Raw genomic sequence first — 22,895 nt, 5'->3', positions numbered from 1 at the left:
ATTTAGAGTATATGCTTGCCGCATCCTTGCTTCTGCAACTCATCGTGGCGATGGGTGGCGCCTCATTAGTAATTCAGATGACAGGCATAGTCTCACATTGCTTCGAATGCGACGGTTGCAGAGAGACTCGAAACAGCCTCATTTGCGCGAGCGCTGCGAAATATTATCAGACCGGTCCTCACTACACCATCGCTAGAGCGGCAGGAGGCGCAATATCTCGTAATGTGGGTTTTCGGATATGGACCAAGTTAGTCTAGATCGAGACTGCTGACATCGTCCCGTCGTTTGCGTTCATTCGTCGATCTTCTGGTGGGTAGCTACCATAGCGTGTGTGTACGCTGACACAGCGCCGATAATACGGAGAATATCAAGCGCGACCCATTTTCATCTCGAGATGTGCGAATTACGCTTACAGCTCTTTGTCGGTAGCTGTCGAATCGGAGAACCTACCTCATATTCGCGATACCGCTTACTTCTAGTACTAGCCGCGAAGCCGAGAACACGAAGCTGAGGCTTCTTAAGCGCCGTCGTAAAGGTTGCGTCCATTTCAGGAACCTTAGTCTAGGTCTATACCCGCTAAATTCTCCGAATACAAAACAAGGTTACCAGGAGACAGAGTCGTAGGGCAGGATGATATATACTACCTAGGGGATATTATAGGTCATACATCAAACACAAATAAGTCGAATCTTGGACCAACTTTGACTTGTATCCGGTATCAAGATGCTGCATACATGTACTTCGTACCTATCTGCGTATTATTAATTTAACGAAATTCCAGGCTTGGCAAGCCACTCGGCCGGAACAGTATTAATCCAGCAACCTAGCCCCTGGACCGGTTTACCGGCTCGGCAGCTTAGTAGTCTTATTCACACCCACTAATTTGCTTAGAAGATGTACTACCCATTACGATCCAGCTTTTCAACCTGCATCTAGGACTTCATTTGGTTGCTTTGCGTGCTCGCAAATAACTCCCGTGTTGGTATGTCCGCTTCTGGGCTCGTTGCGTTCGTCAGGACGAGATATTACCCTCACAGTTGGGCCTAAAGTCCAGCTACTCTCAAACAGCGAGGCTCGTTTAAGCCGTAACAGGTCTCCGTGAGCTGGCGGAGTTAGCTAGACCTATCTAGTAGGTGCCAGATAAGCTCATGAAGGGCTATAAGAGTTTGTTTTCGTTCACGATGCTAACCTTTCTAGAAGGACTAAGGCACCAATTTAAGAAGATGAAGAAGAATACGGCTCAAAATTGGAATTGGGGGCGCCGAACTGCAGCGAAACTACTGCACGAATATATTTTTAAAAAGCACCGCTGGCGATAATATCGCCCAATTATGCCCTTAAATGGCGGAAGACTTCAGATGTATCCACCAACGCTGGTCAACTGATTGGTTATGTAATATGTGTAAGCCAGGTACTCGATTAGAGATGCCTGGGGATTGTGCTGGGCTGACTGGGGTATTAACAAACTCTTATTGGTCATTGGATACATTTTTGAGGTCTTCTGCCATTTCAGGATATGACCCTTGGTAGTTACAGATTTACACGTTACTAGCGAGGCCCCATCCTCAGATTCGTTCCCTGTCCGCTATCCCGACAACAGGGGGATTATCACGGTTCGCGTTTGTGTTACCTGATCGTCGGTACTGGTGGGTGCAAATGTCGGCATTGGTTGCTTATCCGGTACTTCGACCCGTTTCCTGTCCTATGGCGTCTCTAAATCTAGCAACTCACTGATGTTACTGCGCCGCAGCAAGGCTCCGTAGATGAGTGCCCAGTTGATGTGTTCAACGTTGCTAATCGTTAAGGTTACCACCTGAGCCGAAATGGATATTGCCTCCGTGACACAAGGTCTTTCAGAGATCTTGGTCGACTTCTTATATCTATCTTAGCGGGGTCATATTAGTTGACTCTAGGTCCTCCATCGGTGACAATGGCAAAAGCGTGATATCACCGCTTGGTCCTGGTGGATCCGCAACTATCAAATTCTTGTCCAATTACAGTGCAAGAACCAACATCGCATCTTAAACGAGAAAGGATCGCCGACGATGGCTACTCAAGAGCCCATCGCCATCATTGGAAGTGGTTGCCGCTTTCCGGGAAACGCAAACACACCATCGGCGTTGTTTGACGTACTCCAGAATCCTCAAGATCTCCTCAGTTCTATCCCCGAAGAGAGGTTTAGCACGCGGGGCTATCATCACGAGAATGGACAGTATCATGGCCACACGAACGTCCGGCAGTCATATCTTCTATCCGAAGCGGGTGCACATCGGTGTTTCGATGCCCAATTCTTCGGGATCAGTCCGGCTGAAGCCAATGTCATCGATCCTCAGATGCGGCTCCTTCTGGAGACCGTCTATGAGGCTCTTGAGGATGCTGGTCAGACTATTAAGGGCCTTCAGGGCTCTAATACGGCCGTCTACGCTGGCTTGATGACTTCTGACTATGAACATATAATGAGTCGGGATGAGGACTCCATGGGCACATACCACGTGACGGGAACCGCCAAATCGCTCTTGTCGAACAGGATATCTTATTTCTTTGACTGGCACGGGCCGTCTATGACTATCGACACAGCTTGCAGTTCCAGTCTCTACGCTGTACATCATGCCGTGCAGCAACTCCGCTCCGGATCTTCACGGGTTGCTGTTGCTGCGGGATCCAACCTCCTTCTAGACCCTGTCGGGTATATCGGGGAAAGCAAGCTGCAGATGCTCAGCCCTGATAGCAGATCGCGGATGTGGGACGCGAATGCAAATGGTTATGCGCGAGGGGAAGGAGTTGCAGCTATTATTCTGAAGACATTAAGCGACGCTGAGAAGGATGGTGACAAAATCGATTGCATTATTCGCGAGACAGCTGTGAACCAGGATGGGCGAACAAAGGGTATAACTGTGTAAGTTCATTTTGAATGTCTCCCCCTTTTCCCCAAATATAAGCTTACGTAATATTGCGGCAGACCGAGCGCCGAGGCACAGGCGAACTTGATCCGCGATTGTTATAATCGCGCTGGCCTGGATATTTCTAGTCCCGCCGACCGGCCACAATTCTTCGAGGCCCATGGGACTGGAACGCCTAGCGGAGATCCAATTGAAGCTGAAGCTATTAGCAGCGTCTTTTTTGACCGCAACATATGCAGTAGCGCGAGTCTTGAACAATTATTGGTTGGATCGGTGTGTTACTCACTGACCCTGGCTATGGATTCCACAGCTAACCTGTCATATCGTAGATAAAAACAGTATTAGGACATACTGAAGCGGTAGCTGGTCTAGCGGGAATCCTCAAGGCTTCATTGGCGCTGCAAAATTCGGTCGTTCCGCCTAATCTGTTGTTCAACCGTCTCAACCCCAAAATTAAGCCCTTTTACGATAGATTACACATTCCCATCACGGCTACACCATGGCCAGATGTATCAGAAAACAGTCCTCGCAGAGCGAGTGTCAATAGCTTTGGATTTGGCGGTGCTAACGCCCACGCCATCTTGGAGAGCTATTCGGTGCCCTCGAGTAAAAATAGTAGCAGTGATGGCCCAGTATTCTGCCCATACATTTTCTCGGCAGCCTCTGAGGCTTCTTTAATCCGCTACCTAGAGACCTTTTCCCATTATCTCAGGACTAAAGGGGGAAACGTTAGTATGCGAGATTTGGCTTACACATTAAATTCTCGACGTTCACGGTTTCCTTTTGTGGCCATCTTCTCGGCTTCTACACCGGAACAGTTAGCATCGAAAATAGATCAATACGTTGGGAACCTGAAGCTGGATGCTGGAGATCTCCTGGGAGCTCAATCATCGGACAGCTCTAAGCCAAGAGCTTTGGCGATTTTTACCGGCCAAGGTGCTCAGTGGGCTCGCATGGGGGCCAGAATAGTCTCGGAGTCTGCTTCTTCTCGACTTGTACTCGATAAACTTCAAGCGAGATTAGCTCGTCTACCAGTCGAGGATCGCCCGCCATGGCTTCTTGTAGAAGAGCTTGAAAAGGAAGCTAGCTCTTCTCGCGTAAATGAAGCAGAGTTAGCACAAACGCTCTCGACTGCAATAGGAATCCTTCTCGTGGATATCCTCCGAGAGGCTCATGTCGGGCTGACGGCTGCTGTGGGTTTCTCATCCGGTGAGATAACCGCGGCCTATGCGGCTGGGATAATATCGGCTGAAGACGCCATATGCATCGCTTACTACCGCGGATTGCACGCTAGGTTAGCACAGGGACCTGAAGGCCAAGTTGGTGCGATGCTGGCTGTGGGAAGCTCGGCCGATGACATGGAGGAGCTCCTGCAAGAGCCTGAATTCGAAGGCCGTGCCTGTGTGGCCGCTGTCAACTCGTCAGCCAGCGTTACGCTTTCTGGAGACGCAGATGCCATCGAAGAACTGAGCATCGTTTTGAAAGACGAGAGAAAGTTCGCTAGACTTTTAAAGGTGGACAAGGCCTACCATTCCCATCACATGATCCCTTGCTCGACAGCGTACCTTCGTTCATTACGAGAACTTAACATTCAGACAAACGCTAATTCTAGCTGTACATGGTTCTCGAGTGTTTACGAAGACGAGGTTTCTAATCTAAGGAGCTCCCTCGAAGGCCCGTACTGGGACAGCAATATGCTAAATCCTGTGCTTTTCAAGCAAGCTGTAGAGCGCGCATGCCTTGAGGCGGGTCCATTTGATGTTGCTATCGAAATTGGACCACATCCAGCATTAAAAGGGCCTGCCATCCAAGTCATCCAGGATGTCACGGGCCGCACTATCCCGTACACCGGTCTCCTCCAGCGTGGTGTTGATGATCTAGAGGCACTTGCTAACGGTCTTGGTTATATCTCGAAACATATAGGAGATGGTTTCGTGGATTTTAACTCGTACGACTCCTTCATGTCCGACTCCGGCAATCCGCAGTTGGTTAAGATGCTTCCGCCATATTGTTGGAACCATAAGGAATACTGGCATGAGTCAAGGTATTCAAGGGCTGTACGCAGGCGATCAGACAATGTCCACCAGCTCCTTGGACATATAACTCCTGATTCTACCGAGCGAGAGATGAGATGGCAGCATCTACTTCGACCGAAGGAAATACCATGGTTAAAGGGCCATCAGCTCCAGAACCAGATGGTTTTCCCAGCTGCGGGCTATGTAGTGTCGGCCTTAGAGGCTTCCAAAGCTATACTTCAGGGAGCCCCCGCCTCAACTATCGAGGTGTCAAAGCTCGAGATTGGCCAGGCCCTCACATTCGACAATGCGGACTCGAGTATAGAAACCTTATTCTCCGTGACAAACATTATCAGAAGCAACAATAAGGAAATCACTGCCAAATTCACCTTTAATGCAGCAACTGGGAGAAAGGGAGATGTACTTGACGTACTTGCTAGTGGTGATATCCGCATATGCCTCGGCGATCCTTCGTCTGCGGCACTTCCTGCCAGGGGTGCGCGGCCCCCAAATCTCATCGCACTCAGAGCGGACGATTTCTACACTGCCTTGGCAAAGCTAGAATACCAATATTCCGACGACTTTGTTGCCTTGTCAGGCCTTGAGCGAAAGCTCGGCACTGCTACCGGGTTCATTCAAGACACTAAGGGGTCAGAGCTTCTCGTGCATCCAGCAATACTGGATGCATCGTTCCAATCTGTGCTACTCACCGCATCGGCCCCTGAGGATGGCGGTCTCTGGTCGATGCACGTCCCGAGGAGAATAGAGAGCATTATTATTAATCCTGATTTATGCGCGTCGGAGATGTCAAAAGGTAAACGGTTGGCTTTCGACGCTTTTCAACCGAACGGTACCTCAACGATCGCGGGCGACGTAGACATCTTTCCAGAAGGATCGCATCATGCTATGATTCAAATTGAAGGACTCGAGTGCGTTCCATTCTCGTCGGCTACTGAAAAAGATGATAAGATTTTGTTCTCCTCCACGATATGGGGTAACATCCTCCCGAATGTTGTGGATGTTGTGGATGATGGCCTCAAGAACCCCCAGCAGCGTGATATCGCCCGCGTACTTGAGCGTATGGCTTGCTTTTACTTGCGCGAACTCAGTGGTACTGTTCCACTTGGGCACAAGTCAAGGCGCGAGGGTCCATACGTATCGTTCTTCAAATTTGCCTCTTACGCGTTGTCTCGTGCGAAACAGCGTGGAAGTCCTTACTGGGAGCCAGAATGGGAGAACGACACTTTTGAAACCATATTGAAGGCATCTACCACCTATAGAGACATCATTGACGTGCGATTATTACACGCTATAGGCCATAAGCTTGTTGATATCGTTATGAACGATGCACCAGCCATCGAAGTCGGCATGAAAGACAACCTTTTAGGGAAGTATTACAAAGAAGCGATTGGGATGCAGGAATATACGCAGTATGTTGCGCGTACAATCAAACAACTTACTTTCCGATCTCCTCGTCTTCAATGCTTGGAGATTGGAGCGGGTACTGGGGGTGCTACTATCGAGATTCTAAAGGAGACGGGACGAACCTTCTCATCATACACATTTACCGACGTCTCATCTGGATTCTTCGACTCCGCGGAAACCGCATTTAGTAGCCTAACAGACTACATGCTTTTCAAAGTACTTGACATCACGAAGGACCCTTGCCTCCAGGGTTTCGAGAAGCATTCGTACGACTTAATCATAGCGTCTATGGTACTGCATGCCACACCGAATCTACGACAAACACTTAAGAACGTCAGACGCCTGCTACGACCTGGTGGTTATCTCGTCGTCCTAGAGGTGCAAAATGGCTCACCAGCCCGCACTGGTACTATATTTGGTGCATTTCCTGGCTGGTGGGTAGGCGCAGACGAGGGACGCGAGTTGTCACCTTGCGTTGACCTCGTGGATTGGGACGACTTGCTTCGCAAGTCTGGATTTTCCGGCTGTGATACCACTACGCCAGATGCGGACCCTTTCGTTCACTCAATGACGGTATTTTTGTCTCAAGCGATTGATGATAGGGTGACCTTCATCCGAGAGCCTCTTTCCAGTTCGTCTGCAACCTTCAACCCGGGTCCCCTCATTAAAGACCTCGTCCTTATCGGTGGATGCAGCCTCAAAACAGCCAAACTAAAGGCACAGCTGGCACCTCTCTTACGCCAATTCTGCGGTAGCATTAAGAGTTTTAGGACTCTAGCAGAAATAAAATCTCTTGAGATCTCCTCGAAGACTGTTGTGTTGAGTCTTGTAGACTTGGACCGACCAATCTTCAGCGACATAGACAGTATAACATGGGACCTGATGACTTCCACTTTTCAGGAGGCGGGTGCCGTGCTTTGGATCACAGAAGGTCGCCGAGCCGCCAATCCATACGCAAATATGATATGCGGGCTACTTCGGTCTGCGATAAATGAGATCCCCGGCCTTGAAGTCCAATTCCTGGACTTCGAAGATCCTAAGAGCTTGGATGCTAGGACTATCGGGGAAGCTCTTCTCCACTTCAAAGCAGTGGCTGACTGGAAACATGGTGATCACCATGCGTTTGAAGAAAATGCATTCGTTACTCTTGAGCGAGAGGTGATTGTTGAAAAAGGCGGTCGACTGCTTATTCCTCGCATGATGCCGAAAAAGGAGATGAATGAACGCTATAATTCGTCTCGACGTCCAATCTCTTGTCTGACTGATATTTCAGACCATGTAGTCAGTCTTGTGGCTACCGCCTCCGGTTACGCCCTCCAACGAGAGCCGGAAATAATATCAGGGTCAAAAATGGACTCCGCAACTGGACAGATTACACATTCACTCCTGGATCCTATTCGGGTAACTGGACATGGTCAACTCTTCCTAGCGCTCGGAATAGTACCGGAATCTCGGGCACAGTTTATCGCTTTTTCGACGAAGAACACGTCAGCACTCTCCCAGGATACCTTCCTCACAGTCCCTATTGAAGTGACACCAGGCTCAGAGGCATCGTTCCTGTACTTGACCAGCTTGCTTGTCTTAGCCTCTCAAATCTTCGAAGACGTTGATGGCAGCGGCAAGATCCTGGTCCATGAACCAACTCCTGACTTGATCGCAATCATTACAAATAAAGCCAAAGCCAGGGACATTGATGTCACATTCACTACCAGCCGCTACAATAGCTCCCCGGATTGTATACTGATTCATCCAAACTCCCCCAAGCGAGTCTTGCAAGTTCTTCACCTTGAATCAACAACTGCGTTCATAGATCTCTCCGATACAGATGAAAGCAGACGCAATGCCAATCGAATTCGCACGCACTTGCCTACATTTTGCAGATGCGAGACGGTATACGCTGAAATCCATGAAGGCGGTCGATTGCCTTCACCAGCTTATGCTAGCAAAGTGCGCGACCAGTTACATAAAATTGTCCTTGACGCTAGCAATGAGCTTCCGATGTTCTCAGGACTCAATCAGCAATGCAGAATGGTCCGACCTGGAGAGATATCTGAATACGACCATTCGCTTGTGTCACAGTCCATCGTTGACTGGAGTATAGAGGACAAGGTATTGACAAAAGTGTTACCTATCGACTCTCAGCCAATTTTCTCAGACTCTAAAACATACTGGCTTGCCGGCCTCAGCGGTAGCCTTGGTCTTTCTCTGTGCGAATGGATGGTCCGTCACGGAGCGCGATATATAGTTATTTCAAGTCGCGCACCTAAGATTGAGGACTCTTGGTTGGCGGAGATGGCAGCCCTTGGTGCGGTTATTAAAATCTGTATATGGTATGTTAGCCTTTCCTCTATCCCGTATTTCATATTGGCTGACCAAGATTAGCGATCTTACCAAAGAAGATGAAGTTGTGGCATTGTACAAGGAGATTTGTTCAACACTTCCTGCAATAGGAGGAGTTGCTCAAGGTGCCAGTAAGTCTCCCTGTAAATTTGAAAGCCTCTGTAGCTATAGTCATAGTCGCTGACAGCATTTAAGTGGTGTTACAAGATACTGCCTTCAGTGAAATGAGTCTCGAGACGTTTGAAAAAGTTATCCGGCCAAAGGTGGATGGAAGTATACACCTAAACAACCTATTCCAACAGGATACCTTGGATTTCTTCGTGTTCTTCTCGTCTATTTCTATAGCCATTGGTACTCCAGGTCAGTCACCGTACGTTGCTGCAAACATGTTCATGACCAGTCTTGCCGAGCAACGGAGACAACGTGGTCTAGCAGCATCTATCATTGATATTGGTCCTATCGTGGGTGCAGGCTACATAGCCCAGCAGCAAATCAGTATTGCGACCGTCAAAAAGCCATACGCGTACATGCAAATGTCGGAGCACGATTTTCATCAACTGTTTGCTGAAGGTGTCGCTGCTAGCCGTTCCAACTCGATTGAGATCGCAACAGGTGTCAGGAGAGTTCGAATAGACGAGGAACTTCAGCCAATCTGGGCTGAAAATCCGTTGATGAGCCATTACCTTCTAAACGGTGAAAGCGCGAACAACACCTCCACTGGTAGGAAGGTAAAGGAGCCCCTCAAGATGCAACTTCTTGGCGCGCAAAGTCATGATGCAGTTCGTCGCCTCATCAAGGAAGCTTTGCTAGAGAAGCTCGGGATACTACTCCAACTTGATGTGGATACGATGGACCAGACTAGGCTTGAAGCTATCCGCCTGGATGAGCTCGGTCTCGATTCGCTAATGGCCACTGAGATCCGCGCCTGGTTGTTGAAGAATCTTCAAGTCAATTATCCGGTCCTTAAAATACTAAGTGGCATTTCGATCTTCGAACTAATAGAAGCGGCAGTTGAAGGGATACCGCAAGCAATGATCCCGAGCGTGGAAACTTCGGCTCAATCTCTTCCCATTATAGTAACCCAGGCGTCTGATATCCAGTCGTCATCAGCCAGCGATTCAGCGCTCTCGGAGACTGCTAGCTCAAGTGACGATACCGCTTCCACGTCATCCTTGTCGGAGCTAGCAGTCGAACCACAAGTGCCATCAAGTCCGAAGCCCGTTGTACTCACTTCGATGAGCTTGTCCTCGGCTCAGAGCATGTTCTGGGTTGTCTCACAGTTATTTGAGGACAGAACTAGTCTCAACTTTGCCGGGGCATGCCGAATTGCTGGTCCTCTTAACCTCCCTGGTCTTGAACAAGCCATCAAGGCCGTTGGACAGCAACACGAGGCTCTTCGGACTCGTTTTACCTCCTCTAACGGACAAGCCCTGCAGGAAATCATGGAATCAAGCATCATACGACTTGAGCGTCGGGAAATTCTACATAATGAGGATATGACTATGGCGATTTCCCAGACATCGGAAGAGGTGCAAGGGCACCACTATGATCTTGAGGGAGGTGAAACTATTCGATTAATCCTTCTTTCTTCTTCGCCTACTCACCATTGCCTAATTATGGGGACTTCTCATCTCTGCATGGATGGCCTATCTATCCAGATCCTTTTGACCGACCTATTCCGACACTACAATAAAGAGTCGGGCAGTATGGGAACCTTCCAATATCGTGATTATGTCCAATCTCAGAGACGCACCTTGGATTCCGGAGGGTTTGAAAAGGAATTCAACTTCTGGAAAGCCCAATATCCCGATTTCCCAGCCCCACTTCCGATCCTACGCGTATCGCGTGCCAGAGCGCGACCAAGCTTGACAGCATTCGACGACGATAAGGTAGAAACGACAATCAGCTTTGACACCAAGTCGCGAATCCAAGCAGTTTGCCGGAAATGCAGAGTGACTCCATTCCACTTTTATCTCGCATGTTACCGCGCTCTTCTATCACGATTTACCGATGCGGGAGACGTCTCAATCGGTATTGGAGACGCCAACAGAACCGAAGACAATATGATGAGTGGAATAGGCGTCTTCAATAATGTGTTACCGCTGCGGTTCCGCAGCAGTGATACCAGCAAGTTCGAAGATGTACTGCAAGAAACCCGCACTATTGCTTATGCCGGCTTGGAGAACTCAAGGGTGCCATTCCAGGCTCTTTTAGAAAGGTAAGAAAGGAACTCTATGTATATTAAACATGTCCCAAGCAATGATCGCTTACCTTGAAATAGATTACAACCTCCAAGGTCGACCACGCATACCCCTATCTTCCAATGCTCTCTCAACTACAGGCAAGGACAACGTAAGAAAGAAGTCTGGGGCGATAACGAGCTTGAGTTGCTGTCAATTAATGTTTCTAAAACTGGCTACGATTTGGCCCTTGACATCAACGACAATCCGAAAGGAGACTGCTTGGTCGCGTTCATCTTCCGAAGCGACCTTTACCAGAAGTCGGAAGCAGAAGTCATTATTAAAAGCTACGAAAGACTTGTCGAGGCGTTCGCCGCGCAGCCAGATCAAATTTTGAGCCAGCCGAGCATGTACGAACATGTTGATACCATGGCAGCAATGGGCTTCAGTCGAGGTCAAGCTCGTGTCACTCAATGGCCCGAAACGGTCATTCACAGAATTGATCATGTATCGCAGACCACCCCAGACGCAGTAGCGATAGAAGACGACACAGGAAGATTTACTTATTTGGAACTATCAAAGCTGTCCTCATCAATCGCAACAGCTTTGACCGCATCCGGAGCGGCGGTCGGTTCAAGGGTAGCTACTCTTCAAGAGCCAACGGCCCGCTGGATCGCATCCGTCCTTGCTATTATGAGAATTGGGGCAATTTATGTACCGCTCGACCTCTCTATACCCTGGGCAAGGCTCGCCGCAATTGTGAAGGATTGCGAGCCTGATATTGTCCTTCTCGATGACAGCACGATACTTCACTTTGAAGAACTGCAAAGAACGGAGATGTTATCGATCAATGTATCGGAATTGGATTCTGGGCAAGAACCATCGCCAATTTCGGCATCTGCAGATGGCCATGCTATTATCCTTTATACAAGCGGCTCTTCAGGAACCCCTAAAGGTGTCCCGCTGAAACACGAAGGCATACGAAACTGGATAGAGCCAGCACAGGACATCTACGGTATTAACGCCGAGATTGTACTGCAGCAGAGCGCATGCACCTTCGACATGTCATTTGAACAGATGTTTTTCGCACTTTGCTTTGGTGGAAGCCTTTACCTCCTACCAAGAAGTCTCCGCGGCGATGCTTATGCCATCACTGACTTAATTGCTCAGAAGAACATCACCTTTACTGTTGCCACCCCGACTGAATATTCCAGCTGGCTCACTTATAGGCATACTAGTCTTCTCCCATCTTGCAAATGGCAGGTAGCTATAAGCGGTGGTGAAGCTGTTAGCAATGGTCTTCTAGCACAATTCCGAGATTTGCGCAAGACCAATCTCCGCTTCTTTAACTCTTATGGTCCTACGGAAACGACGGTGATAGCGACGGCTATGGAAGTGAAGTATGCGGATGAGGACACACACTGCAATGACATTCCAGCAGGATTCGTATTACCGAATTATTCCGTTTATGTAGTTTCTAATGATCTCAAGCCCGTTCCCTCTGAAGTCCAAGGAGAGATATACATCGGCGGACCCGGTGTTGCTTCTGGCTATCTCAATAATTCAACCCTAACCGCGGAAAAATTTGTCCCTGACGTATTTGCAACAGATGCGGCAAGGGCAAAGGGTTGGATCACCATGCATCGTACCGGAGACCTTGGCCGTTGGACGAAAGACGGAACTCTCCTCATCGAAGGCCGCATATCTGGGGACACCCAAATCAAACTACGCGGGATCCGGATGGACCTTCGGGAGATTGAAGATGCTATAATTAAGGCATCTGGTGGATCCCTGTCTGATGTAGTGGTGTCAGTTCGTCGCTCTACACCGGAATCGCCCGAATTCCTCGTTGCACATGTTGTGTTCGACACGCAGCACTCGAAAGAGGAACACGACAACCTTTTGCGATCTCTTCCCGGCTCATTACCTCTGCCAAAATACATGTGTCCCGCAACCATAATTCCCCTCCGCCAAATGCCAAGAACGAGTTCCGGCAAGCTTGGCCGAAAGGCCATCAGCGCATTGCCCCTGCAGGAAATGCCAACGCACACAGAAGAGCACCACGACGGTGAGCTTACCGAGACCGAACGACGACTAAGAGACATCTGGATCACGGTCATCCAGGAGCAATTCAAGAGCTCTCGGCCCATCATGCCAGACACGGATTTCTTCCACGTCGGGGGCACATCATTGCTTCTTCTCAGCCTAAGAGCAGCCATCCGCAAATCATTCAGCGTCAATTTGCCCGTGATCAACTTACTCGAGGCCAGCACACTGAGTACAATGGCACGTCTCATAAATAACGACGCAGTTCCCCCAGAGGTCGTCAACTGGGACGAAGAAACCAGACCGAGCCCAGCCATCTTAGAATTAGCAAAGTCAAATCCCCCAAAACCACCACAGGACTCGCGCGTAATCGTCCTCACAGGTGCAACCGGCTTCTTGGGCCGCGCCATCCTCTCCGCCCTCGTCGCCGACGACGCAGTTCAAGAGGTATACTGCGTCGCGATCCGCGACCTGGGCAACCGCAAAGACATCATCCCGCCACACCCCAAGCTGCGTCTGCACGAGGGCGACTTGACGCTGCCCCGCCTCGGCCTCAGCGAAGACGCCGCGCGCGAAATCTTCGGCGAAGCGGATCGTGTTATCCACGCCGGGGCGCAGATCTCTCACACGCAAGCGTACCGCTCCTTACGCGCGCCGAATGTGCTGGCTACGAAGGAGCTCGCGGAGCTGTGCCTGCCGCGCAGGGTGCCGTTGCACTACGTATCTACGGCGCAGGTCGGCGTGTATTACGCCGCGAGCACGGGCCGGAGCTCGTTCCCCGAGGTTTCGGCGGCGGCTCATCAGCCCCCGCAAACGGGGTTCGAGGGGTACGCGGCGAGTAAGTGGGCCAGCGAAGCCTTCCTAGAGCGGGTACGGGAGCAGGTCGGTGATTGGGAGGTGTTTGTGCATAGGCCGGCGATGATATCGCGTGCGGACGAGGACCCGGAGAGGGACGTCGTGGGGGCGATTCGCCGGTTCGCGGCGCGGATGCGGGCTGTGCCGAAGGTGCCTGGCTATCGCGGCTTTTTGGAGACGGTGGGGTTGCGGGATGTTGTGGATGGGATTGTGGGTGCGGTGAAGGGTGTTGATGAGGTTGATGCGGCTGGGGAGACTGAGGAGACAAGTCCGGGGGTAAGGTTCCACCATTATTGCGGTGGGGAGAGCGTCTCGTTGGATGATCCCGTGAGTGCGGTTTTCCTTGGTGTGGATGCAGATGAGGATAAGACGGACGGTCACGGTCCGGTTGGGGAGCTTCCGCCGCTGGAGTGGGCGAGGAGAGCGGGCGAGCTGGGCTTGCATCCGCATGTTGTGAAGTGGGTTGAGAGCGCCGCGGCGGGGAGGGAACAGGTGTTTCCTAAAGTTGTTAAGGGGGGTTTGGTTCAGTGAGTTCTTTTGTTTGATGGTTTGGGATGGAGGTTAGTGTTCAATGGAGGAGTTGGGATATGGATAACACATCTAGGGTAGGATATTGCTTGCGTTTGAGCCTTTTAGGTAGTCTTTCCTTGGCTCCTTTTATTAGGTATTACGGGATGGGATGCCTCGGTCGCAGTAGTTTCATACGTTTCATAGTAAGATTATCACGAATTTCTTTCAAGGCAACACAACAGGAAGTGGAAAATGCTGGATTTGATGGTGAAATTGCTTACGTCCGAAGGACATCCTCTGTCTACCTACTTTATACACATCATGCCGAGGCCGTCGGTACGTTTCTTTGGCGCATGAGACGCCTAGAGTACCTCCCCGAAGAGAGAGCAGATCCAGGGTTCCGCCTGACACAAGGAAAATGCTAGAGCTGACCGAATCGGAATGGGAATAGACAGTTGAGGCTCGGAAATCAGCAGCTAATTTTCTCAAACAAGGCTCCGAAGCTCGCAATCTACCTTATATAGAGACCTGCGTGGGAGATCCGCCCCCATCCTATCGGAATTGGCGATGCTGGTAGTACACAGATGAAAAAGGGGGCTGAGACGTGCAGGCTAGTATAACACCACCACATCAAAAGCACAATTTTCACGCAATAGAATTCCTTGACTCTGATGATTACTATTTTCGAACTCATTGAATGGAACGGTATACTACATCTCGGTTCTTCTTGCAAATCTACCTACCTATACACGTCTTAGATATAGATGGACTCAAGTGTGCCTCGAGGTGATTCATAGGGAAATATCAATGCCCCTATATTACTCGGAGGAATCCAAGTCTTTGGATTGTTTTATCTTCCAACAGATTCCGGTATGTGAAATATGTCTTCAGTATATATTGGCGACTTTGCTTCTCTATCCCCAGACGAGCAGGCTACAGTTCTTAATGGACCCGCTCTTCATCCACCTGCAGGCGTTACATCCAACTTTGATCATCCGCAACATGGCGCCGTTCCAAGTTATATCGCCCTCGCAATATTCTTAACTTTGATCATAGCTTCACTCTATGGGCGGATATACGTAAGATTCTTCACGAGATAACTATTCATAGAAGACTGTATGATCCATAAAACTTACCTTGACAGTTGTGTGGTACTTAGGCATTTCTAACGGGTGATAGATTTGCTGGTTATGATATACGTATGATATACCCTTCATGGCGCATTTGGCGTGTTTCCTAACTGATCCTTCTGGATATAGGCAGTCAATATGGTCACCTTTGCTTTTTCCTACCGCATGCTTAGCTCTCCGGGCGCATTCGTTCATCAATGGGATGTCCGCATGTCAGCACTCATCTCATTCCTTTGGGTAGGGAACAATGATATATCATACGTACCTATATTCGCAGACTTACGAAGAACAGAATGTCTGGTTCACATCCAACCCACAACTCTTCAGTCTCACGTTCGTCAAAATTGTAATCCTCCTGGAATGGATTCGTATCTTTGTTCCAAGAGGTACCCGCAACTTCGTTTTCTGGGCCAGCTACTCTCTGATATGGATTAACATCATGTTCTGCATAGCGATCTTTGTTGCTTACAACCTGGCCTGCACGCCACACCAGTATACCTGGAATATATTCATCAGCGGAAAATGCAGCCGCGCCAATACTGGTACGGAAAACTTGATGATATCAGTTGTCAGTTTATCAACAGATGTATTTGCCTTTCTCATCCCTCAAAAGGCTATCTGGAAATTGCAAACGTCGACCAACAGGAAGGCCACAATCTCGGCCATATTCGCCGCGGGTATCGTAGCTGTCGCTGCTGCATCTGCTCGCTTAGCCATGGCGCTTATTCTTGGTCACTGCCCTGATTTCACTTACCACAGCACTTCGGTGATACTATGTGGATTAGCAGAGATGACTTGCGCATTTCTAGTCATATGTATACCAGCACTACCCAAGGCTTTCACATACACGAAAACTTCTGAGGCGATATCATCATTATACTCTTGGGTGCGCATGCAAACATTGCGAAAATCGAGCAAAGGAGGCACCAGTCGTAAATGGCCACGCTCGAGACGTAGTCAGTCAGAGACCAATGGGCAAATAACAACAGAAATCGAAGAACACAGGCTCTACCCACGCGCGAGACTACACAGTGATAGCTCGATAAACCTATCGATGCACAAATACGTGGGATCAGGAATCCTTCGTACCACATATTTTGAGGCAAGGGAAGATTATTATCCCAACGTCACACGAGCCGAACATCCTCATGAATATGGGCTTGATGGGATCGTATTATAGGGTCGAGGTCGCTTTGGTGTAGTTTCTTTTTTGTGACGGATAGGATAGAATAATTGATGTCAGCATTATATCATCCAGCCAAACAGAGAGGAGATAATTCAGAACAACTACAGAGATACCACTTGGACTATGTAATTCTCCGTGAGGGTTTCCGTCGTATATTTTCATCATCGGACATCGGCCGACACGTAATTCCTAGTGTAGTTTTGACACGGACTCCGATATAATAGCCGGCCGCCAGTCTCAGGATATTTAATTCCCCTCGTCTGTATGGAACCGATAATGGATGTAGCTCCCACAGAGTCGGGACTATGAATATCCATGGAAATGACGTAACGCTGCGGACGTTCCGAGTTCGCGGTTGATATGGTGAAAGGGGCAAAAGCGAAAATGTATATCGACTCCATTTTACTACGTATATCCACCTGTTATGTTACTCATAGATAAACCAATCTTCCCCAGTATATCATTGATATGACCAAGCAAGGGGCGAGCACGTGTCGCGCGTGTCGCATGTGTCGTCTGAAGTTGAGCCACCGGTAGTGTGCATAGTTCAAGGCAGTGATATCATCCCATAATGGTAGGTAGTTCAATAATATTCAATCTTATGTATTTCGAATTTACTTCCGAGAAAAACTTTTCATCGAGACACGAAGACTCGCGTTTCCACGCAAGCATAGGACGGAGAAGCTGGAAGTGACAACAAGCTGCTAAGAAATATTTTTCATCTGAAGAAAAAAGCACAACCTAGGTGATTTTACTTCGACTGATCATTGCCTCTTTGGATGACTCTGTATTCGTAAGTCAGGTATCCATGATATCCTCCTCTTCGATCCATAGTCTGGGGTAGTCCCACTTATCCGCCCCCCCTTTTTAGAGCCTCCTTAGTCGGAATATCAAATTGCTCAGGATGTTACCTAGATACTACTATTACCAACTCGCAAGCAAATGTAATTGCGATTAAAATAATATACGTAAATGTGGGTTTAATTCGCGAGGTTTCCTTTAGAGATTCATGTCTAAAGCACTCACAGGATCTCATCAATATGCCCCGAGCCTCGGATGGTTGCTCCCTGAACTAGGAAGTATAATCACCCTACGATATATCGAAACAAAAATGTCTACCTACATAAAGAACCACACAATACCATGCATACCAACTACCGGAAGGCGAATGAAGGTATCAGTCCAAGTGGGTCTGATTCGTCAACCAGCACATTTCATTGTCTTGGCTAAGGCACCTACTTACTAGGTAGGAAACCGGGAAAGCTTGGCTCGTCGAATCGGCCGAATACTTTGAAAATGAGATCTTTCTCATTGGCCAACATGAGAATAGGGGATCTCTATTCCCTGTGAAGATCCGTCCTTCGAACAGAGCCCTCAGCCTTTCATATATGCGCAATCTTCCTCTGCGTAAGTGACGCGTAATGAATTCTCTATGGAGGCTAAGGCTAGCCTCGCCAGTCACGAGTCATGGATATCCATATGATATGTCAAGAAGATACCTTGGTTGATAGGGGTCCACGACGTATTACGAATTGGCATCCCCTTTATCGCGATTGGGCGCGCGGCCGGGCGGCCACAATAGCTAGTAGGAGCCTTCTAAGAGCCTCCCATGGTAAGTGATAGAAATCAGTTTAAAGGAAGTTCGTATCGCTGTTTCTCGATATGATCTTCACTTCAAGGCAACTTTTCCTCTCTTCAACGGTTACATCCTAGTCAGTTGCGTAGGCAGTCTTCGTTCATCATGGTCACTTTCACCAACTTCATCCTCGCGGCTCTCGCCGGTTATGTCGCCGCTCACCCTGGTGAGGAGCACGACGCGCACCAGATGAAGCGCGAGCTCGTAGCTCGTGACAATGCCGCCCAACTCGGAGCTCGATCCCTAGCTTCGTGCTCGAACTCTGCTTCAGCCCAAGCCCTGAAGTCACGATCGATCAAGCGCCGTGCCAATGCCGTCAAGAACATTAGACAGAAGCGTGGTATCCAAGCTCCCGCAAGGAAAGACAAACGCACACTCGAAGATCTCCAGGCATGGGAAGCGGTCAACCACAATATGACGGGAACCTACAGCTACGACATGTTCACCTCGCTCGAGGATGTCTTCAGCGGAAATACGAGCTGCATCCTAGCCCCTGAAGTCACCGACGGCCCGTACTACGTGGTCGGCGAGAAGATGAGGTCTAACGTCAAAGAAGCACTATACAGCGACGGTGTCGACCTATTCTTAGAAATCCAGTACATCGACGTCAACACCTGCGAGCCTATCCCCGCCGTCGCGGTCGACATCTGGAACTGTAACGCCACCGGCGTCTACAGCGGTATATCGACTAACGGAAACTACGCCTCGGGAGGCTATAACTCTACTTATCTCCGCGGTATCCAATTAACGGACAGCGACGGCGTGGTTAGCTTCGAGACCATCTTCCCGGGCCACTACGACGGGCGCGCCGTCCACACGCATCTGTTGTCTCACCAAAACGCCCAAGTTATGCCGAACGGCACTATTTCCGTATGGTAAGTTTTTTTTTTTTCACTAAGGCCCCTCTTTTTTTTCCTTGACTCGGGTCGTTCCAAATCCGTTTGACTAGAAGGTAGGTAGGCGCCGACGGCTAATAACCCGGGAATAGGAACTCGCCGGTTAGCCACATCGGCCAGCTCTTCTGGCCCGAGAACCTGCGCGCCGAGGTCGAGGCGACGTACCCGTATAACCAGAACACGGTGGCGCTTACGACCAACGACGAGGACATGTGGTCGATCGTTGCGGCCGACGAGGCGTTCGACCCTATCCCGCAGTACGTCTACCTCGGCGACGATATCTCGGATGGGCTCTTCGCCTGGATCCAGATTGGTGTTAATGCATCGGCTGACTACACCGAGAACGAGTACTATGGAGTTGGTAAGTTTACGTCTCCCCCTTTCTCTAACCTGAGGCTTTGGTTTCGTGTTGCTAATTCGTGGACTGTAGCTGCCTATCTTGATGCTGAGGGCGGCCATTCGACGGGTTATACTGTCGGCGGTGGTAACGGAACCGGAAATGGGACGGCCCCCAGTGGAGTTCCTAGCGGCTCCTTCAGCAGCGCTCTTCCTTCAAGCTCAAGTGTGTAAGAGAATGTAGTGATCAGGATAAAGTTAGATAGGGTTTACTCTCGAGGCTCCTAGGAGATAGGGCATTTATTTGAAGTGCCAGCCAAGTTATGATGAATATACCCTCCAATGGATTGATAGGTTTCAATTACAGAAGCGTAGCGCCCTCGTAGATCCGTGATAATAACACGACCACTTATGAAATTCACCGTATATATTGGTATTGGAAGAGCAGCAGCTTTTGCAGTTCAGGTTCTTGAATTATGAGATACAGGCAGGCTTCAAAAATGCGACCTCCCCACATCAAAGCAGTTCATGTAAGAGAACTCAAGTTGGATATCTCATACCGGAACTGAGCACCTACCTACTAAAGGATGAATAGGTAGCAATCTCATATACAGCTCACGAAGAGTATAAAACCCCTCCTTTCATGCTGTAAAGAGCAATATAATGGTAGTGTCTAGGTAATTCTTGAGCAAGCTAGTGTATTCCTCTTGGGTTAAAGGTTTTATAATTAACTTAATCTTGGCCATTTACCTATGCATTTGTACTTTTCTATGGGTGTATAAGCGCTTTGTCAGCGTAGAGCTATCAGTCTCTATGAGATATGAGAGGTCATTCAGATTATAACGTATTAAGAAGCCACTTACGTAGGTACTCACTAAAGTAACCGAGAAGCTCAAATTTTTCAAGTCGATATAATTGGTATAACCCTTAGTTGTCAGCTAAATGAGTCTTCATTCAGGGACGGCAAGGATTTACTTTCAAATAATTTACAGCATATCGTTGCAATGCTCTTCACTGTAAGGAGTATTTGGGTCTGAAAGCATGATTTGAGTCCATATTTCACCGAGTTGCATATGTGAAACAAAGGACTACAGTTGCTATTAGATACCCATCTAATAAATCAAGAGTGTTGCATTTTGACACATATAGCTAGGTAGGACTAAGGTTACAGGAAGTGTGATTGAATATGGGCTTTACCTCAATCCCTGTCGTTCTCAATAACTTCATTGACACCACCATGGATACCTATGAGCTGAGAATCAAATGCGGAAATAAGACTTGCATATTTCATAGTCTCAGCAATAACAATTCAATTCACTTCCGCTGTTCCATGTAGGAGCATAAGAGGACATGAGCTAGCTAAGGGTAAGTTACGTCGACATGGAAGAAGGCCGATAGTTTCCTTGCCCCTTAACCGGCTAGAACTGGGAAAAGACTACATGCAAACGGCTTTACAGATATATCGGGGGCGTTTTGGAAGGGCCAAGAGCGGAAAAAGAGAAAATATGCGGGCGAATACGAAAGGGCTCAAGAACCATACCCAAGCCCCGGTGTGAACATCAGAGAGGAGGTGTTGCATTCAAGCCTACATACCCCTAATATACTATAACAAACTACGTACTATAGCAAAGTGGGGATCCTTTCTTTGTTGTGATAGGAAGGTAGGCCGACGTACGGCCGCAGTAGAAACTGGCCCTTGCCACATATTAGATATTATATTTCCCAGCCGCTTGGGCTTGTATCATTAATCATGTTCTGATGAAATCATCATTGACGTAGCCATATGCGAACTGATCTTGGGCTGGTTATGCCGTTACGGATCATTATGTAAAACCAACTAAATCGGAGAACTTTTGTGTAGCAAAGTACCCATCCTTAGCCCCTTTATGAGTGTGCAATATAGAACTTGATCATTTTTATAGGTGTTATATGAGTAGTTTCTAAGAGGCCATATCATGTCAAATGGGTTGAAGTTTAATTATGTATTCCATAATTAGTCACTAACCTAACTTGTGTTGATGCCTTTACGACGGGGAGTCAGAAAAGGGGATGTATTATCGGACCACCTCCATGAATCGGGATTCCAATACAAGATGAATAATTGTAATACATTGTGAAGTCCGAAAACATATCATCTCTGGAAAGCCAACCTATGATACCCAACACGGACGGCACGAAATCAGCCAAATGACACAGCAGACGTGGAACGATTTGTCTTGGTCATGACTCCGTCTATTGGATGATTTCGGAAAAGCTTAAAGCTGGACACCCAACGACGGAAGAAGGTTCTATAAAAACGCTTATCTCTCCAGATGGCTAAACTAACACCCGTTTAGGAATTCCCTGATCAGGTTTATCTGGCCAATTCATCCTCACGAGCAGTTTTTGCAGGGTACGGCTTTCGAATAAATACCTAGGTAAGTATTGAAAGCGTAGTGATAGAAGAAATTGGAGTTCTAGCCAGAAAAGATGATCATCCCCTCACTTTCCTCTTGTGTATAATTTATTTTTATGAAAATTGATCCGTGGCTGAATGGACAACGGCACTGTCGTACAGCATCGAAAGTGATTCGTTCATGCACCTGAACAAACTTCCCAGCTCTGGAACTGGGTGTGTTGGCTGAATGCAGAGTTCGCCGCTGCTGTTATGGTCATTTTTAAGTTTGTTGGCGAGGATGCCGCGAGAAAAATAAATGTGAAAGAAAAAATGTCGGGAGTGTAAGTAAGCAGAGCATGAAGTTGTATGATAAATGATACTGAAGACGCTTCGTGGCAATGAGCTGAGGCAGGCCCCCCCTTTTCAATCCCGGGACCCCTAATTCGAGAGACGTTCCTTCTCCCACGTTATTCACAACGTACCTTGGTATCTCGGTATTCTAGTACTTTGTGGGAGTAAGGAGGGAGTGTCACGGGGAGTTGCTTCCCCACAATTTGACGTGCAGTTTGGGGGGTAGCATCCAGGCACTGTCCCACAATCAAGGGCGAGTATAAATATGCAATAGAATGTTCCAAATAATCAATACGATGTCTCGATGTCCGGCAACGAATGCACGCCGCTGGGTTAGGCAATTCCTACGAATTAGCAATTTACATTCCATGTAAGACGCGCCCCATGATCAACGGTAAGGCATCCATTAGCGCCACAAGCAATAATTGTGATTATTAAACCCATTCTAGTAAATCAACCCATCAAGAAATATTACCAAACATAGACTTCTACACGTACGATACCTTTATTGTTCGCGCTCGAAACTAGCTGCGAGAGGCTCTTTACATCTTAAGCATATAGTTGAGGGGTAAAGTGGGGGGTTTCGGTAAAGATCGTCAGGTCATGGTCACATACGAGTGACGTAGCTAACCTGGTAAGCTTGGGGGTCTCGGTCCGGGGGGTGTATTTCTATTATCGGCTTCCTAAAACCGTAACGGGAATTCTTTAGAGT

At 48.4% G+C, this 22,895-nt stretch overlaps 3 protein-coding genes across 3 annotated transcripts; all 3 read left to right on the top strand.

The window, feature by feature from the left end:
- The first annotated feature begins 1,823 nt into the window (after positions 1–1,823).
- Positions 1,824–14,550, top strand: F4807DRAFT_272345 (uncharacterized protein). Its single transcript, XM_047994586.1, has 6 exons — positions 1,824–2,896; positions 2,960–3,173; positions 3,230–8,670; positions 8,723–8,811; positions 8,876–10,898; positions 10,962–14,550. The coding sequence occupies exons 1-6, from the start codon at positions 2,046–2,048 to the stop codon at positions 14,290–14,292; spliced, it is 11,949 nt and encodes a 3,982-aa protein (XP_047850221.1). The 5' UTR covers positions 1,824–2,045; the 3' UTR covers positions 14,293–14,550.
- A 765-nt stretch (positions 14,551–15,315) lies between these two features.
- Positions 15,316–16,476, top strand: F4807DRAFT_441975 (uncharacterized protein). Its single transcript, XM_047999428.1, has 3 exons — positions 15,316–15,822; positions 15,871–16,346; positions 16,418–16,476. Exons 1-3 carry the CDS (start codon positions 15,649–15,651, stop codon positions 16,434–16,436), a joined length of 669 nt encoding a protein of 222 aa, XP_047850220.1. The 5' UTR covers positions 15,316–15,648; the 3' UTR covers positions 16,437–16,476.
- A 1,852-nt stretch (positions 16,477–18,328) lies between these two features.
- On the top strand, positions 18,329–19,689 carry F4807DRAFT_464379 (aromatic compound dioxygenase; the record flags this gene model as incomplete). Its single annotated transcript, XM_048002115.1, has 3 exons — positions 18,329–19,098; positions 19,212–19,480; positions 19,550–19,689. 3 exons carry the CDS (start codon positions 18,329–18,331, stop codon positions 19,687–19,689), a joined length of 1,179 nt encoding a protein of 392 aa, XP_047850219.1.
- Between the last annotated feature and the right edge of the window lie 3,206 nt (positions 19,690–22,895).

The sequence above is a fragment of the Annulohypoxylon truncatum genome (genome assembly GCF_022578515.1).
Source record: "Annulohypoxylon truncatum strain CBS 140777 unplaced genomic scaffold F4807scaffold_40, whole genome shotgun sequence".
Taxonomy (NCBI): domain Eukaryota; kingdom Fungi; phylum Ascomycota; class Sordariomycetes; order Xylariales; family Hypoxylaceae; genus Annulohypoxylon; species Annulohypoxylon truncatum.
Note: the sequence above shows the minus strand (reverse complement) of the source record. Positions and strands in the feature narration are given on the sequence as shown.

Coding starts and splice junctions, on each gene's coding strand:
- F4807DRAFT_272345 (XM_047994586.1), top strand. CDS start 2,046: ATGGCTACTCAAGAGCCCATCGCCATCATTGGAAGTGGTTGCCGCTTT. Junction 8,812..8,875: donor AGGAGTTGCTCAAGGTGCCA/GTAAGTCTCCCT, acceptor ACAGCATTTAAG/TGGTGTTACAAGATACTGCC. Junction 10,899..10,961: donor TTCCAGGCTCTTTTAGAAAG/GTAAGAAAGGAA, acceptor ACCTTGAAATAG/ATTACAACCTCCAAGGTCGA.
- F4807DRAFT_441975 (XM_047999428.1), top strand. CDS start 15,649: ATGATATATCATACGTACCTATATTCGCAGACTTACGAAGAACAGAAT. Junction 15,823..15,870: donor TTTTCTGGGCCAGCTACTCT/CTGATATGGATT, acceptor TTTGTTGCTTAC/AACCTGGCCTGCACGCCACA.